Below are 19,018 nucleotides of genomic sequence, written 5' to 3'. Positions count from 1 at the left end.
TGCCCATTTTTAAGTAGAGAAAATAAGTTGTTGTTCATTTTAGTATCCTGGTGAACTAACAAAAATTATGTAGTATAAACAGAATAACAAAATCCTTTTAAACCTTTATTCCTATTAATAATAAAAAGAATTTCTTAGTGTCTAAATTAAAATTTTTAATACAGATTATGATTTTATAGTTGGTAGAAACACTGATGTGATAAGACTCTTTAAAAGAACAAAATATGCATGGCCGGAGTGGCTCAGTTGGTTGAGCATCGTCCTGTGCACCGAAAGGTTGCCGGTTCAGTCCCTGATCAGGCCACATATAGAAGGCAGCCAAGTAGAGGTGACAAGGAAGAACTTTAATATACAGGTCTGGAATTCAGAGGAGAAATCCAGTGGGGGGGTCAGGTCAGGTGGTGGGGTGAGTCAGCCTAGAGATATGTAATGGAAACCCCAGGAGAATGAAATGGCTGAGGACAGGGGCCCTTCCTCAGACCCCAAGTAACACCAGTATGAGCCATACCAAAATTTAAGGTAGAGATTAGAGGAAGATGAGCTGGCAAAGGAGACTCAATGGGCCTACATTTCCATGAATAATTATTCTACCTCCCTTGTGTGTTGCTTGCTTCTTGACCTAATTTTTGTTTGTTTTGCTGTTATTGTTTGTTATTTTATTACACATATTCTTTCGCTTTAAATCATAGTATAGTGATAAAGTGCCCAGCCTCTAAAATCAGATGGAGCTGGATTTAAATCCCAGCTTTGTCATGTATTAAGCAAGTTACTTTGCCTCTAATTCCCATGCCCTAATCTGTAAAATGAAGTTAATAACAGTCCATCTCAGAGAGGTGAGTGAGGATGTCATGGGACCATGCATTTAGAGTGCTTGGTACTTATGAAAACTTCGTCAATTACAACACTTCCTATTATTTGTTTAAAGCTACCTCAGATCCATTTGTTCCCAGTTGTCAGCTTTTGCCCAAATATATTCATGTTTTTTTTTAAAATTCATTACTTTATTTTTTTTTATTTTATTGTTTTAGGTATTACAAATAGTAGTACATATGTCTCATTTATTTCCCCCATTGACCTCCCCCTAGCCTCCCCTAACCCCTGGCACTTGCCCTCACCATCCCACACACCCCAGTGTCTTGCGACTATTGATTGTGCTTATATACATGCATACAAGTCCTTTGGTTTATCTCTTACCTCCCCAACCCTCCCTACCTTCCCGCTGTAGTTTGACAGTCTGTTCGATGCTTCTTTGCCTCTGTTTATATTAGTTTTTAAATAGTTGATTCTACACTCTAAAAATTCCTACATTTGCCCCTGTGGTGCTTACTCAAGAAAAACTAATAAACAAACAAACAGACATGACTTGAAGCAATGGCTAGAGATGATGCCTCCTTCTAGATAGTTTCTCTGCAGACATGTGTGGTGTGCCTGGGAACCCACGCCACTTTCCTTAGAGTGGCTGATTTAGCATCAGTTCCGAATCAAATACGGAAATGAGAACAAAGGGACCCTGCCATTTGTGTGCCCACTTTAATAAAACATATTTTCTCATTTAGTTTGTGAAAAATATTAGAGCTAACATTGAATGCTTCTGCTCTGGCACTTATTCCCAATTTTTCAGGACTAGAAAATTAAATGGCAGAAATAGAAACAGAATCTTAATAAAGAATAAGCACAACGTTTTAAAAAAGAATTAGAATAGTGAATCATTACATGTGAATCATTTCTGTGAATTGTAATTTCTTGGATTCATAATTGAAGTAGTTTTCAGCTTTGCTTTAATGAGTTCAAATGCAAATGTATAGTTAATTAGAGTGTGTAAGTGGTGTATGAGGAACTGTGCTAAAGATGGGCCAAGTTGACTCTAAGACACTGTGAGTAATTAAGTATTGATCAAGGAAGTGTCAGTTACATATAGAAGAGAGATGTTTTCAGAAGTCATTCCTGCTTCAGCTCAAATATTTAGAGTTTAAAAATTATACATGTCAAAACTAAACTTTCAAAACAACCAAAAGGTTATATTTCAATATAACTAGAGGCCCAGTGCACAAAGATTTGTGCACTCAGGGGGGTCCCTCAACCCGGCCTGTGCCCTCTCACAGTCTGGGACCCCTCAGGGGATGTCCACCTGCTGGCTTAGGCCCGCTCCCCGGGGGATTGGGCCTAAGCTGGCAGTCAGACATCCTTCTGGAAGCCAGGGAGCCCTCGGGGGATGTCTACTTGCCAGCGGGGAGCAGACCTAAGCTGCAGTCGGACATCCTTAGTGCTGCTGAGGAGGCAGGAGAGGCTCCCGCTACCACCACTGTGCTGGCAGCTGGCAGCCTGGCTTGTGGCTGAGCAGAGCTCCCCCTGTGGCAGCACACTGACCACCAGGGGGCATCTCCTGCATCGAGCTTCTGCCCCCTGGTGGTCAGTGTGTGTCATAGTGACTAGTCATTCCCAGTTGTTCTGCTGTTATGGTCAATTTGCATATTACCCTTTTATTATATAGGATAGAGGCCTGGTGCACAAGTGGGGTCTGGCTGGTTTGCCCTGAAGGGTGTCCTAGATCAGGGTGGGGGTCCCGCTGGGGTGCTTGGCCAGCCTGGGTGAGGGGCTGAGGGTTGTTTTCAGGCTGGCCAAGCCCCCCATTGGGGACCCTCATACCATGGGGGTGTGGCCAGCCTGGGTGAGGGGCTGAGGGCTGTTTTCAGGATGGCCACACCCCCTTCAGGGTAGAGGTCCCTGCTGGGGTGCCTGACCAGCCTGGGTGAGGGGCTGAGGGCTGTTTTCAGGATGGCCACACCCCCTTCAGGGTAGAGGTCCCTGCTGGGGTGCCTGACCAGCCTGGGTGAGGGGCTGAGGGCTGTTTTCAGGATGGCCACACCCCCTTCAGGGTAGAGGTCCCTGCTGGGGTGCCTGACCAGCCTGGGTGAGGGGCTGAGGGCCGTTTGCAGGTTGGCCATACCCCCTTCAGGGTGGGGGTCCCCACTGGGGTACCTGGCCAGCCTGTGTGAGGGGCTGATAGCTTTTTGCAGGCTGGCCAAGCCCCTCAGCGGGGACCCTCACCCCATGGGGGTGTGGCCAGCCTGGGTGAGGGGTTGAGGGCAGTTTTCAGGCTGCCCACTGCCCCTTCAGGGTGGGGGTTCCCGCTGGGGTGCCTGGCCAGCCTGGGTGAGGGGCTGAAGGCCGTTTTCAGGCTGGCCATGCCCCCCGGTGACCCAAGCTCTCAGCCTCTCCTTTTTTTTTTTACTGGGGTTTATTTATCTTCTATAATTGAAACTTTGTAGCCTTGAGCAGAGCCAAGGGCTGGCCAGGGCAGGCGGGAAGCTTGGCTTCCTCCATCACCGGGGGCAACCCAAGCCTCCTGCTTGCTCTAGCTCCGTGGCTGCTGACATCTTAGTTGGGTAAATTTGCATACTCGCCTCTGATTGGCTGGTGGGCATGGCTTGTGGGCGTGGCTTGAGCGTAGAGGAGGGATGGCTAATTTGCATATTTCTCTTTTATTATATAGGATTATTTGTAAGGAGCATGAAAATCCAGTTATTCATTCAATAATTACTAGTGGCATCTTTTTTAGGTGACAGGAACTTGTTTAGTCATAGAGATACATTCTATACTGATTTACATACACACACACATTCACGACACTAGAAAATAAAACCCCCAGTGCTTTCCCTGCAATCTTGTTTAAATCTAATCTGGATCAGAATCAGAATCAGACCCCTTGCCCTTTTTTCATTCTTCAAGGATCGCCAGAGGAAATGTACTTAAGAAGAATCCAATTGAGTGTAGCCTGAAAAGATAGTGGGCAAGAGGACTGAATAGGGGTATAAACATTGTAGATCATTAACATTCCTTGAAGGCCACGATCAACACTTAGTTGTGGGTATCTATGTCCATGAGGTATGGATTGCTAGTCAGGCCATGCCCATCCACATACCAAGAGTTTAAAGGCAAAGGGCATCCCAATGAGAGGCGCAGGGGTACAATGAAGTACAATTCACTGAATAGATTATCAGTGAAATCACTAAGTTTGGATTCTTTGCAGAAGAATATCCTGGGGGTATTGGTAAAAATGAAAGTTAGCAGGACCTCATCCCCAGAGATTCTGAACCATTTAGGTTTGAGATAAGGATTAGGAATCTATTTTTCAAACAGCATCCAAGTGACTCCAGGGACTAAATTTGGATACATTTTTTAATTAGGGCCTATCCACGTTGAAATTTACCGCATGGATAGGAGGGTAGAGAATAAGGGCAGGTATATCTTTGGGGGGAAATTAGTGAAAATAAGTTAACATAAAATCTGTCAAGTTGATTTATTTTTTTCATTCAAAAATATTTATCATGCTCCCTCTGTATGTGAAGCATTATTCTAGCTACTGGACATATGACAGTGAGAAAAGTCAAATACAGACTCTGTTATCATGGATAAAGACCTATGCCTTATACAATTCACGTAAATATAAAGACAAAATGTTTATATTCAATAAATTGAGCTAAGTGTTGAGATAGCAATAATCCAATAGCATTTTCATAGAGCCCACTAGAAGGTCATTTCTACTGATGGCTGATGGTAGCGGTCAGCATTGATAGTGCAATGAAACATTACTATGTTTATAATCTTTCTAAATATACAAAGAACCAGAGCTAAGGTTGAAAATTCTAACTAAACTTTATGTTTTATACCTCTGAATATGTGACCTAATGCAACATCTCAGAGCAGACACATTACTTCATTACATTTATGAACAGAAAGAGCAGAATGACTAATTTAGAGTCTTCCCATTTGATTTGGTATTGTTCTGAGCCCCACCTGACTCCAGCATAATCAATCACACCTCTGAGCTTCACCTGCACCACATGTGAGGTTCGTACTCACCAAACCCAAATCTGTGCATGAACCCTATTTCTGAATAAATAGAACTGGCTCCACTGAATATATTTTCTATACATTTACTCATTGCTTCTTGGGTGTTGGTGTGGCTTATTATCATCACGGTAATTAGTAGTATAATTAATGCATGATTAAAATTGCTATACAGGTAACTTGAGTCATAACATGACATATGCTAAGTTCTCTACATAGATTATTGGCATTTATAGCTACTATGAACACATCCTATATAATAAGAGGTTAATATGCAAATCAACTGAATGGCGGAACAACTGGTTGCTATGATGTTCACTGACCACCAGGGGGCAGACGCTCAATGCAAGAGCTGCCCCCTGGTGGTCAGTGTGCTGCCACAGGGGCACACCGCTCAGCCAGAAGCCTTGAGGCAGGTTCATGGCGAGCGCAGCAGCGGTGGTGGGAGCCTCTCCTGCCTCCACAGCAGTGCTAAGGATGTCCGACTGATGACTCCCAGACTGCAAGAGGGTGCAGGCTGGACTGAGGGACCCTCCCCCCCACTGAGTGCATGAATTTCGTGCACCAGGCCTCTAGTTTAAAATAAATGGCTAACTAGGAACTAATATAAAATATACTTTCTTGTAAATTTCCTTGATAATCTAAATAAGAGGTTATAAAAGAGCAAATAACTAATCCTTGAAAATTTTTGAAAAATTTGATAAGGATCAGCACAATTATTAATTATATGAAAAGAAAAATATGTAGAAGTAGGTATTTAAAAACTACTGTTTTATAAATTTTACTTATCCATATATGTGATATAAGTACTAACTGTATTTAATATCATAATTGTGATATTTCAGTTAGAAGGCTGCAGGATGACCAAAATGTTCCAAGTACAACTGGTAAGTTTCATATTAGAATAAAAGTAAATATTAATTATATATACTAATAGCCTAACATGAAACTGCTTTTTCCCCAGACTGTGATCTTAGTAGATACACAAAAACAAAAACAAAACAAGTCCTAGCAATCAAATTACTTTGTGAAACACTGATCAAAAATATTTATTTGAAAAATACTAATAAACTATGATAAAGCAAAATCCAAAATGTATTGACAGCTTATCATGTGCCAAGCATAGAGATAAATGTTTCATTTGAATATGCTCATTTATTGTAACTTTCTATAAAAATAAAGATTAACTTTAGCTAAGAATTTTTCAATTACTCATAGTTGCAAGTAAGTAAAATTATATGCAAGTATACTTAAATAGGAAAATCTATTATATAAGTCATTAGCCATAATAAAAGCATTATTTATGCTAGACAAAAAGGCATCTCCACAGTTATATTTATTTATTGAATCAATTTAAACAATTTTAAATAAAATAATTATCTAGGTTTTTGGGTATTCACAATAAAGGGATTCACTACATTTTATATCTATATGTTCAGGATTGTGTAGACACAAATTAAATTATCTTAAAAGGAAAACAATTTTTGCCTTGTCCAGGTGGCCCAGTTGATTGGAGCGTTGACCCATATGCCAACAGGTTTCGGGTCTGATCTCTGGTCAAGGAACATACTGAGCTTGGGGATTTGATCCCTCATCTGGTGGGCTGTGAAAAGAAGGCAACCAATCAATGTTTCTCTCTCACATGAATGTTTCTCTCTCTATGTTTCTCTCTCTCTCTCTCTCTCTCTCTCTCTCTCTCTCCCCCCTCCATTCCTCTCTCTCTAAAATATCAATAAAAACACAATAATTTTCATTGCCAATAACAGTGCTAGAAATTCCCCTTGACAACATTAGATATACATTGCAATGTGCTCTTAGGAGAGCTAAATGAAATCTAATTAAAATGCTTATTCTAATGCTATTATAGCAAAATGGTCTTTTACTCATTTATTGGGAATTATAAAATCAGTGATATGAATTTTGCACAAGATCACTTAATTAAATAGAAAAACTTTCACTATAAGTAATCATATGGCATGTACAACCTCACTTAGGGTCCAAAGAGAATGTAAGAAGATGATCATTTAAAATTTAGAATAAGCTCATGTTATTAAGCATTTATTGTCTGGCTACAAAGGAGCTCATCAATCACTTGTGTTCTTTTAGCCACTAGAGTAATTTTTAGTAAATTAAGAAAATAATTCATGATTCTAATCAATTGTGCAGGGCATGCATGCCCTAGTGTTAATCAGTTAAAATAGCAGGAAATGCTATTATCCAGTTGGTCAATTGGCTCTTATCACCATGGCAGTACATTTATGTAACTACAAAGCTAACAGGACATGTTGAGTCTCAAATTTCAAAATTTAATATAGTAGAACTGAAAGAGATATTATCAACATTTTCTAGTCTAGTCCTTTATATTTCAACTAAGAAAGCTGTGATGCCAGAAATTGACTTACCAAAATCATACAGGGAATTAGCAGTAGAAGCAGTCTGTAAAGAAAAGGGCACAAACTCCATCCATCCATCCCTTTATTCATCCATCTTTTCATCCTGCATTTCATGCATCCATTTATTCAACAAGTATCTATTAAATGCCTATTATGTGCTAGACACTAGGGATGTGATGATGAGTAAAATGAGACATACATAATCTCCAGACTTATGGTGACTGTTTTGAGGATACAGATGGAGGTGAAAATATTAAAAAGGTAATCACTCAAATACACACATGATTACAAAGCAAGCCAAATGCTCTTTTAAAAAGTAACATACCCCTGATAATGTATAACAAGGGAGCCAGACCTAAACCAGTGGTCAGACAGGGATTCCCAGAGAAAGTGGCCCTTATATTGAGTACTAAAGGCTGGATAGAAGTTATAAGAAGGGAGAGGGTAGAAAGAGGTGCCAAAGCCCTATAGAAATAAATGAATATTTGAGGAACAGAAAGCCCAGTGTGTTTGAGGTCTAGAAAGTAATGCGAGAGGGGAAAAGGGGCTGGAGGGACAGGCCATCTAGACCAGCGAGAGACTATAGTCCAGACTAACACTTTTGACCTTCATTCTAAGAGTTATGGAAAGCTCTGGAAAAATTTAGCAGGAAGATAAAACTCTCATCTTCAGCAGTATTATTTTTACATGGGCAAATACCAGATTCATAAATGCTATTCAAGGTATAGGACATTTTTCTAAGTTTTGGTTCTGTAAGCAATGGCCTGGAAAAGGGATGAAGAATGGCACTAGGGACATGAAGGAGATTGGAAGTTGGTTGCCATACTATCCATTTGGGCAGATCTGTTTCAGGGCTCTGAGCATAGTCATGTTTGAAAAACACAATTGTTTGGACAACTTAAATATAAGTGAAATTTGTTCATAGTTATAAGCTACCTTCGGTTAGCTTTTATATGGAAAATCTTTACTCTTGGAATTTCTAAGATTATTTGTCCAGATGATGTGGTTTTCTTTTCTTCTGGTTCACTTTCTGTTTGTAGCAGTCTGTAGTCAGGATAAGCAATTATCTCTCTTCATTTGTGCCTCTCCTGAGATATCTGAAGGTAAGGATTCTGGCTGATCTCATCTGAACAACTGGGCTGCTAAAATACATCTTCAATAAGTCAGTAGAAATCCAAGCCATGCAGATATGAGGAAATGCAGTCAAGTGCTTAAGAGTCTAGTTTTAGTCAAAATCACATGGTCTTCAATCCCAGTTTTGCAAGGCTTAAATATGTTGGAACCTCATTTCACTCTCCTTCTTAAAAAAAATCTCTAACAATTCTTCACAAACTGAACAATAATGTCCCCACTGCTCGGCACCATCCCCCTCCATTCCCTTCATACTCCCCAATTTTTTCCCACCAGTTTTCCCTTCCAGGCAATCAAACCACCTGTCTAAGCCTCAGTTACCCTGTCTATAAAGATGGAGATAATACTTATATCTATGAAGACAGAAGTTAAACAAGTGTTTTGCAAATGGCAATTTTTTTAATTATATGAGAACAGATGAGAGAGAACCTTAGACTTTGAGTTATTAATCTTCTTTTTAGTAATAGTTTGTTTCATCTTCCCCCAAAGATCATAACTCTGAAGGAAATAATACAACAAGAGCACTTACACTGAAAGATATTTTAAATGGGACATTTTCTTATTGGACATATTTTCCAACTTGGATTTCAGGTAGGTGAACTGTTTTTTTTTACTTTTGGGTTTTTTAAAAAAATGTCAAACTACAGCGGGAAGGCAGGGGAAGGTTTGGGTGGGGGGTGGGGGTAAGAGATCAACCGAAGGACTTGTATGCGTGCATATAAGCATAAAATGGACACAGATCCGGGCGGAGTGTGTGTGGTGAGGGCATGTGTGTGTGTGGGGGGGAGTCCAATGGGGGGAAAAGGAGACATATGTACTACTATTTGTATACTTTAAACAATAAAAAAAGAAAAAAAGAAAAGATCAGAAAACATAATGCAAAAAAAAATGTATGTTTTCTGTTTTTGCTTTTAGTGCCAATGTATCTCTATGGTAACAAAAGCCATATCAGTTTACATGGGGGAAAAACAGCATTTATTTAGATAAGTCAAGTGACCAGCAAAGCACTTTTGACAGAACCTTTTAGACCAGATTTCCCCCAATAATGAGGCGAATAGCAGAAAAGTAAAAGTTGAGAATTGTTACAATAATCTGAGCATATGGTATAGCTATTCAGAATAGAAGAGAAACACCTATGTAAGAGAAGTCATGAGAATTTTACCAAAAGGGAAATCCATTGTTAATCTGGATAATCCCAGAAATAGACAAATCCCATCCTAAAAACAAATCCTTTAAGGGCCATAAAATTAATATTTACATAAAGTTTTGTAAAATAGGATGTTGTCAAATAAAGCTAATCAAAAATAATAAAGTCAACTAAATTTTGTCTAAAGTGCCACTAAACAAAATCAAATATTTTCATTTTTTTCTTTAGAAAATAAAATGCACATAAAAATGGTTTTAAACTCAATCAGGCATAACCCAAATTAAATGAATTTTTATTACAAAAAAAATAGCAGTTAAAATTAGTTTATCCTCTTTGTAACACAGATAAAAGGCAATTTTATTCCACCACACTGAACTGGTTAGGATAGGTCGGCTATTAACAAATAGGGCATCTTTGTGGAAAGTAGAAAATAGTATTCTTTTCTCCCTTTACAATGAACTTATTTTAAATCTGACAAAGTAATATGTACTGAACAAAGAAGAAAAACAAAATAAGTCTGTGAAATAAGAGAGATTTCTCTTTGTTATAAATGTAGTTCCTGTTAAGGGATATTATTTCAAGATTTGTTTTCCTTCTTGTTTAAAGGACAAGAGTACCTCCATCAATCTACAGATAATAACATAGTATTTTATAATATTGAAACAGGAGAATCATATACCATTTTGAGTAATACCACCATAGTATGTATACAACATCATCTTCCTCCTCAAAAGACTTTGCCAGCTCTTCACTGATCAAGAAAGAGCCCAGACTCTTAGCACCTGATCTGGACCCAACCTGCCTTCTCAGCTCCATCCCACTGTACTTCTCCTTTAATTCTCCCTTCTCCTCACACTAGACTCCTGCCCTTCCCTCCTCTAAATCACCCAGCATCTTTCTTCCTCTGTGGAAATAATATGGTCTGAGATAAGAGTTAAGAACTCAATCCTGTCGTCAGGCATACTGAGGCTGAAATCCTGGCTCTGTCACTTACAACATGTGGAAAATTGGGTATGGTTCCACACGATACTAACACTACCAAGCTTCAGTTTCTTCTGCAAAGTAGGAATAATAATAGGTCTTTGTATTAATGTAAGAATTAAGTGAAGCAACATTTGAAAGTGCTTTGGACAGTGCCTGACATAGAATAAATAGGCACATGCTACTCGGTCCTCTTAGGCTCTCAGCCCTCCTACTTTCTCTCCCCTCAAGAGCCCACTAATCTTTTAAAGCCACAGTCAGGTGACCCTCTCCTCCTCTATGCAAGCAATCACTCTCATGTGGATTCAAGCACTGCTTCCTTAATGCTTTTGCAAAGTTATATTTATATTTCTTTTATAGAACTAATTTGCAATATAAGTTACTTATTTACAAGTTTAACATTATAAGCTTTTTGAAATCACAAAGTATATCATTATTATACTGTCCTCCCATAATATCTAGTAAGTTTCTTCCTATACAGTAGGTACTGCATAAATGTTTTAAAATTGCACTGAAGATATATGCAAGTAGGATATATCAAAGATGTGTTATTATGTTAGAACTACAAATTAACATGGCTCTGTTATTTTTTTCTGCATCCTAATCAATTTTTTTCATAATTTCAGAAAAGTGTGAATGCTTCAAATTATGGCTTATCACCTGATCGGCAATTTGCATATCTAGAAAGTGATTATTCAAAGGTATTGACTATTTAATTTTGATATATCTGGTTATATCTCTTACTAATCCACAGTTTTGTTTATAAATGTAAGAGGGAGCAAGAGTGTATTTTTATCGCTAAATACTCAAGAAGTTAATGTGGGCTCTAGATGAGCCCCCAAAGCATAACTGAAACATAAGCAAATAATTTGCTTACTTATCTGGTTATCAGCAAGTAGTAGCAACTAGTTTCCTCTGGGAAAACACTTTATTTGAGGGCACAGATATTCACCAGAAAAGGGAGAATTATCTTTGTATTTCTAAAGCTATTTGGTATCACAAATCCTTAGTTAGTTCCCACATTTTAACCTCATAAAAGCTCATTATTTAAAATGAAAAAAAATCAAGATGTGACTTATTTAACTCATTTGCTCAAGCAAGATGATGTTCAGTCATTAATAGACCAGAAGTTTAAGTCTATCCCCCAAAGCTTGGTGTAGGAGAATCCCACAAACCAGACCATTTGCCCTTACTTAATTTCCCCCTCCTGACTGAAGTTGCAGGGTAAGTTCAACAACTTACTTTTTTCTATTTATACATCTTCAAGATGATTTTTATTTTTGCAAAAGGCCAAGGGAATTTACTACTGATTTAAACATCTAACAATTACTTTTAGATCAAGAACCTATAGTTTTAACTGTCATTTTTCATATCCTACTTGAAATGCAAAACTCCCTTAATATTCAGAATGAAAAGTTCGTCTAGCCCCTGCTTGTTGTTTAGTCAACTGATTATTTTCCAAAGGACCGGGTCCTGGTACCAGCACTCTTTAGAAAGACATGTTTCAGCCTTCTGGCCCTTCTTTGTCAAGAGTCTGAACGCCCTTTTAAGAAACAAAATCCAAAAAATACCTGCATTATTCACTAACCATGATACAAGTATACTTATGAGAAAAAAACACACTAGTTTTTAAAGGAGGAGTCACATGCTCTATCTCTCCTATTTTAAAAAAAATCTATTAATTTAAAAAACCATATTCAAAGAAAGGCAAGCATTTTACAATAAAACTATACATTGAATGAAATTCTTTTTTTCCTGTTTTAATGGGTGTCATGATAACCAATGATTCAGGTGAAAATAATAATGAGGAAACTATTAAAAGGAGTTTACATTTCATTCTGATGACTCCTTATGGGCCATGGAAATCATGGTGGTTTTACTTCAGTGAAGGTAAAATATGAAGGGAAAATTCTATAGAGCATGTCAAAGAAAAGCTTGTCAAGTTAGCAAATGTCTTTGAATACGGTTATTATGGAGTGAGGGCTGAATTATGGAATATGGACAAACAGCACAAAAGTCCACAGTAAAATTCTTTAAATGAAGACTAATTAGGAATTGCAACTTACTCTTCCTAGTGCCCTGTGAAAATAGTCCTTTCATAATTCTGAACCTTGAATTGAATGACCTATGACTATACATTCCTGATATAAACTTTTAAAAGATTAAAATTTGTCTTTGCCTCTCTTCTTTGACAGCTTTGGAGATATTCTTACACAGCAACATATCACATCTATGACCTTAGGAATGGGTAAAACTTCATGTTTATTTATGAATACTACTTAACTCTATTATATAGACTTTTCATTCCAAACTCTGATTTGAGGTTGACTATCCTGTTACTGATCTTAGCTTCTTGCTTCTTTACAATATATGTGCACCCATAAATTAAGAAATTCAAGGAAATATTCCTATGCAATATTCATCTTTTTATTTGGCTAATATTTTGTATTTTTATAGACAATCTAGTTCCCCCATAGGTCTGAACACCAAATTACAAATATGCTATTTATGGAAATAAACATAAGTAGTAAAAGTATAAAATATGCATGGTAATGATACACTGCTTCTAGGAAGGTGGCTGCTTCATTGGAAGGAAGCAGAAGGGAGGGAGACCATTAGTTGTATCTGAACATATACTTTGTTAGTTGATTTTAAATTACTTGTTTTTAAAATTGCAAAATGTTAATATCTCAAATTTAGATGGTACATAAATTGCCATCTATTATATTGTTTTCTTTATTTGTAAGTTTAACTATTTACAATATATTTCAAACAGAAAAAAATATGCAAATAAGTCAGTAGTAGAAAAACTGAGAAAGAGAATTCCTGGCAGAAGGAATATTATATAAAAACACAAAGGGAAATGGAGAGCATGAAAGGTTCAGGAAACTGAAAGTAGGTCAGTTGAGTTGAAACTGGAGGAGGGTATGACTACTGGGAGGTGGTGTAAGGTTGGGAAGGAGTTGAGGCCAGGAAGCTGGGCCAAATAATAATGAGGAAACTATTAAAAGGAGTTTACATTTCATTCTGATGACAATAGGGAATCACTGAAGAGTTTCAAATGGGAAACAACATGATCAGATTTGCACTTTAGAAAAATAACTTTGACTAAGAATGGACAATGAATTGGTTTAGTTACTCATCTTAATGCAATATGCTATTTGCATTATAAAAGGGAAAATAATTATATATCTTGAAGAGGTATTAAAAATCTTATGGTCTATTTCCCCTTTTGTTTAGCAAGAGCACAAAAGTTCAAAAAATATTTACCTACTTCTTTTAAATGTTCAGAAGAGACTAACTCTGATCTTCTTAAACTGTCAAATTAAGAAATAGGAACTACTACATAAAGTAGAATCTAAATTCATCTCTTCTCTGATCCACTTTGTCACCAAATACAAGAGTTACTTATTGAGGACTTTTTTGTGAAAAGCATATATGGAAGAATACAAATGAGCTGAAGTCACCAACCCTACTCTCAAGAAACATTTAGACTAGCGAGGAGAAAACCCACTCTTTCAATACAATTGAAAAAGTGTACTGAATTACTTAATGCTTTAAGAAAGGCATGCATTATTTTCTTATTTTTCTTTTAATCATTTTGAAATTCTCCAAATCCTATGTTGGGGTTCACCAAATTAAACAGAATTCCAAAAGAATATGGCAATACTAATATTTTAATCATGGTTTGTATCAGCTTTAAAGCCTAGAATCATTGCAAATATTTAGCTTTTGTGCAGTGAATTTAATCAAACCACTGTTGTTGGTTTTTTCCTTCACAACTATTAATTTGGCAGATTGTTTTTGTCAGTTAAATATACAATAATTTAGAAAGTGAGGGATGACAAATTTGTTGAGATTTAAGGCAAAATTGGGTACCACTAACTGCAAATGTTCTGTGTGCTTTGGAAGAGTCTATAAAAATTTACCACAGAGAGAATGAACATGGTTCTGGTTTCAGGCCAGGGAAGGGATACTGAGGAGATGACAGCCTTTGAAAAGCAGCCTCCGCCACTTTCTCTCATGCTGTGAATTATTTAGAAAACACAGAAAATGACCACCTGGTGACTTGAGGGTCATGAAGAGACTGTGTGCTGAGATTTGCAGCTTGGCACTGTCTACATGACTGGGTAGGTGATGCCACAGCATTTGGCAACATCAGGCAGTGTTGCAATGTCAAAGGTCACAGGCACACTGGCTTGAGACAGAATTGTAAACCAGGTAAAGATCGTTCTCCCGTTGGGTCATTTCCTTGCCTGTGCCCTCGGATGTCTTTCAATATGTTCCAGACCTCCCAGGGCCGGGTGCCTTAAACTGCTCTCCGGGAGTCAGGCTTCCCATGGCCGTACCAATGGTCTTCCTCCTCTGGGGCCTCCACCCTTTCTCCAATCAATGCTGGTCTGTCCAGTGCCCTGCTCCCTCATTGTCCGCTAGGCCTCATGCTGCATGACCTAATAAGTTAAGTCAATGTATATTATAAGGCTTCATAGTTTCCAAAGTTTAAACAAGTTAGAAAAGTAGAAATATCAGGTATATGTTAGGTCCAGGTTGAAGATTTGTTTTGGAAAGGGAAGGAAAAGAGTCTTTCTTCAGGCTTCTCACATTACACCTAGAAGGTAGGTCTTCTTTTTTTTTTTTAGAACTTTTATAAGAGTTTTTTGAGCCAAATTGACAACGTATGCCCGGGGCAAGATTTCAAGTGTTCCCCGGGTAGGTCTTGCTTTGCGTTTCCACAAAAGCATTTTTTCAGCTGAATTTATTGGGGTGACATTGTTTAATAAAATTATATAGCTTTCAGGACATCATCTGTATATTGCATTGTGCTCACCACTCCAAGCAAGTCTCTTCCCATCACCATTTAGCCCCCTATACCCTTTTCTACCTCCCCCATCCTCCTCCTCTAGTAATCACCATGCTCTTGTCTCTCTATGAGGTATTTGTTTGTTTGCTTGCTTAATCCATTCATCTTTTTCACCCAGTCCCCCAACCCTCCCACCCCTCTGACAGCTATCAGTCTGTTCTCTATCTATGAGTCTGTTTATAATTTGTTAGTTAGATTCCACATATGAATGAAGTCATATGGTATTTGTCTTTCTCTGACTGGCTTATTTCACATAGCATAATATTCTCCAGGTCCATCCATTCTGTTGCAAAGCATATGATTTCCTTTCTTTTTTATGGCTAAGTAGTATTCCATTGTGTAAATGTACCACAGCTTTTTTATTCACTCATCTACTGATGGACACTTGGTTGCTTCCAAATCTAAATGAAACTATTAATATGTATCTCCAAGAAGATAATTAAAACTTAAGCATGGCATCTTATGAGTCTTTACTACATGAAATCTGAACACATTCTTGCTGAAGAAGTGCAAAAGCTCCCCAAAGCAAGTCAGTCCATTGAGAATTTGCAAGGTGACTCTAAGGATCAAAGTGAGGTTTTTGGCTAAAAGGATATTTGAAGTTTCCCCATGGATGTAGGACTTTGCAAGCTAAAGGCATACTGCCTAGTATACAATCTGTTTTTCATTTTAACTTAGATTGGATGTTCCTTTCTGCTTCTGATTTCAAGTCAGATCTCTGGGGAGATTGTCAAATGGCATCTTATTTTCAAAAATTTGAAATGCATGTGCATTCACAGAGCTGGGGTTGTGAATGGGAATGTGCAAGAGTACTTATTAAACTTCAGCACCATTGTAGAATGTCAGAGAGGAAGGCACTCCAGCGACCATCCTACCCTGGTGTGTACAAAAGAGGGCCAAAGGCTTGAGTTTAATTTGGGCCTCTGCCAAGAACTAACAGTGTGATTTTTAAAAGTCCTACTATTTCTCTAACCTCACATTTATTTTCTACAAAATGGAGTTCCATTAGATAATTTCTAGAGCTATTCTCACTTTCACAGTCTATACATCTTTAACTTACTATCTCCCTACAAAGGCCAGCAAACGAAGAACTAGAGAAGTTAAATGACTTCTAAGTAACTAGTGAAGAGCTACAACTACCACCCCCATCTCTCCAGTCCTGAGTGGCCACATTCTTTCCATTAGGTTTGAAGAAGCTGAGAGAATGACTCTTCGTTTTTATTGTTTGTTTATTTTTTCTGTTTATAAAGATTTTTTTTTGCATTGAGCAGCAAGGTTTTGTGTGTGTTTTTTTCTTTCTGTCTTTTTTTCCTTCTAGAGATTTTGTAAGAAGAGAGCTTCCCCCCCGTCCAATTCAGTACATTTGCTGGTCACCTATTGGGAGTAAATTAGTAAGTGTTTGAATTATAGAAGTATTTAATCCTTTAAATAAAAGAGGAGCCATTTGATTTTGGCCTTTGGTAAATTCCCTTGCTTAAAAAAAAAAAAAAATAAATGTATTACTATTTTTCAGTGGTTAAAAACAAGAAGAGTTTTGATAAATTGAAACCCATCTGAGAATTCCGCAAAATCTCAAGCTCATGGATAGACTTCTTTAAATATCTCAGTCAGAAACTTTATCCTTATACTCAGCCAGAATGCGTTGTGCCAGAAAGCTCAGGAAAAATATGGTTTTCACAAGTTTCCCAGACTAGCTTCAGACAACATGAAATTTTGTCCAAGCTCTTATTTAAGGACTCTAAGTAAAGATTAGATCTGGCTAGCTATTAATATTCAGAGATTGATTTTACTTTCTGTTAATATATATATATAATTATTTACTTGGGTAATAAAACCACGAATAAAATAGTAGACTTTATTCTTTATTTGACATAGACTTTAAAAATCATAACAGATGATAATGTAAGTTGTTGTTTTTTGACCTATTAAAGTGAGATAGTACTTGTGAGTCTTTTTGCATCTGAATTGCTACACTTTTAAAAGTCATTAGGTCAATAATTAACACAAATATACAGACTTAATTGTATTTCTTATGGAATTTCCCTGTATTAACTAGCTTACCGCCACTTTCAGGCATATGTGTACCAGAACAATATCTATTTGAAACAAAGACCAGAAAACCCACCTTTCCAAATAACATATAATGGAAAAGAAAATAAAATATTTAATGGAATCCCAGACTGGGTTTATGAAGGTAAGCTGTATTCTTCTTTCTACTGTTTCTGTGTTAGGCTTTTAATTGAAAATAATTGCATACATTTAGTAGCATTTAGATGAGTGCTATGCTGCTGAGATGAATGGTGGCATTTCTGAAAGCTGTTATCTGTGCTATGAACAGGACGTGCATGTTCTGAAAGAACAAAATCTCATCAGACTGGTAGAGTTTATTTTTAATGAGCATCATAAAGTGGTAGTAACAATTTATATTCCAAGAAGTTTATGGTCCTTAAATGCTGTGTTAGTTCATTTTCTCAGGTTGGTTTTTTTCTTAAGAAAGAAATATTCTTTCCAAAACTAAACAACTGTTTATATTATTTTGTAGGAAAATATCCTTAATTTGTTATACTTTTGTGAATTTTGTCCTCTTTCTAGGTTCTGTAAGATCCAAGAAATAACTGGACTTTAAAAGGTTTTCTGGTCCTTACTTTTTATTAAATAAATATATAACTTAACTGTTTTTTTTTAAAAAAATAATATTCCCAGGAGAGGAAGTCAACATTCAATGTTTATGTTGCTCTGTAGTATAATTACAGTTTCCTTGTTTTGGCTATTTTAGGTGACTATAAGAACCAGAAGTTGCCCCAAAGGGAAAAATTAATTCCTGTTAATATGTTTATTATTTATTTTAAAATTACATTTCTGATTAATGTCAAATCCTAAGAAGACTGTTTGATAAAGGGTATAAGGCTAAACTATTCCTCTAAACCCAGATTATTTATCTTTCCAAAACCAAAGTAGGATATAAATCACATCTACATTTAATAAATTATTTTGGCAATAATGGATATATACAATGTATTTAAAATATTTATAATGATTTTAAGAGTAAGCTCCAATTATAATTAATATACTAGTATTTATTTTTCAGAGGAAACGCTTGCTACAAAATATGTACTTTGGTGGTCTCCAAGTGGAAAGTTTTTGGCATATGCAGAGTTTAATGATACAGATATCCCAGTGATTGCCTATTCCTATTATGGTGATGAGCAATATCCTAGGACAATAAATATTCCATACCCAAAGGTATGTTGAATACTTTTAGCAGATGCTTCTATTTCCCTGGTGTCAAAATGAGCAACCGATACAATGAAGAGAGGTGGGATCAACAAGTTTGGAGAGCTTCTTATCCTTGTGCATTGTGAAGCAAACACTGTACTGTGATCTATTATTTATGTGGACATCTGTTGCTTTGGACATCTGGTTGTGCTGGATGAAGTCGTCTTTGCTAAATTCTATTGCAGAAGCTTTGAAAAACATATGGTCTAGATCATGGAGGAAAAACAAGCTTAACTTAAATTTAATTTTTTCATATTTCATGCTCCGAATTCAGGGTAAAGTTCTTTGCAGTTCTTCCTTCTTGAATTCCCATGTACATGCAAGCTTGAATGGGGAATACAAATGTTGAACTTGATGTTCCTGTCAGGTAGAAGCAAG

At 37.0% G+C, this 19,018-nt stretch overlaps 1 protein-coding gene across 2 annotated transcripts in view; it reads left to right on the top strand.

Annotated features, from left to right (window-relative positions):
- Window positions 1-19,018, top strand: part of FAP (fibroblast activation protein, alpha) — a 72,652-nt gene that overhangs the window by 8,640 nt on the left and 44,994 nt on the right. Inside the window, exons 3-10 of one of the 2 annotated variants that reach the window (XM_014534132.1) lie at window positions 5,697-5,738; window positions 8,865-8,966; window positions 10,129-10,223; window positions 11,130-11,204; window positions 12,699-12,751; window positions 16,683-16,755; window positions 17,438-17,558; window positions 18,453-18,607. In XM_014534132.1, the coding sequence (XP_014389618.1) occupies window positions 5,697-5,738; window positions 8,865-8,966; window positions 10,129-10,223; window positions 11,130-11,204; window positions 12,699-12,751; window positions 16,683-16,755; window positions 17,438-17,558; window positions 18,453-18,607 (716 nt within the window). The remainder of the gene's footprint in view (window positions 1-5,696; window positions 5,739-8,864; window positions 8,967-10,128; window positions 10,224-11,129; window positions 11,205-12,698; window positions 12,752-16,682; window positions 16,756-17,437; window positions 17,559-18,452; window positions 18,608-19,018) is intronic. The other variant, XM_005859373.2, reaches the window with a different exon arrangement.

Source organism: Myotis brandtii, unplaced genomic scaffold (genome assembly GCF_000412655.1).
Source record: "Myotis brandtii unplaced genomic scaffold, ASM41265v1 scaffold125, whole genome shotgun sequence".
Taxonomy (NCBI): Eukaryota; Metazoa; Chordata; class Mammalia; order Chiroptera; family Vespertilionidae; genus Myotis; species Myotis brandtii.
Note: the sequence above shows the minus strand (reverse complement) of the source record. Positions and strands in the feature narration are given on the sequence as shown.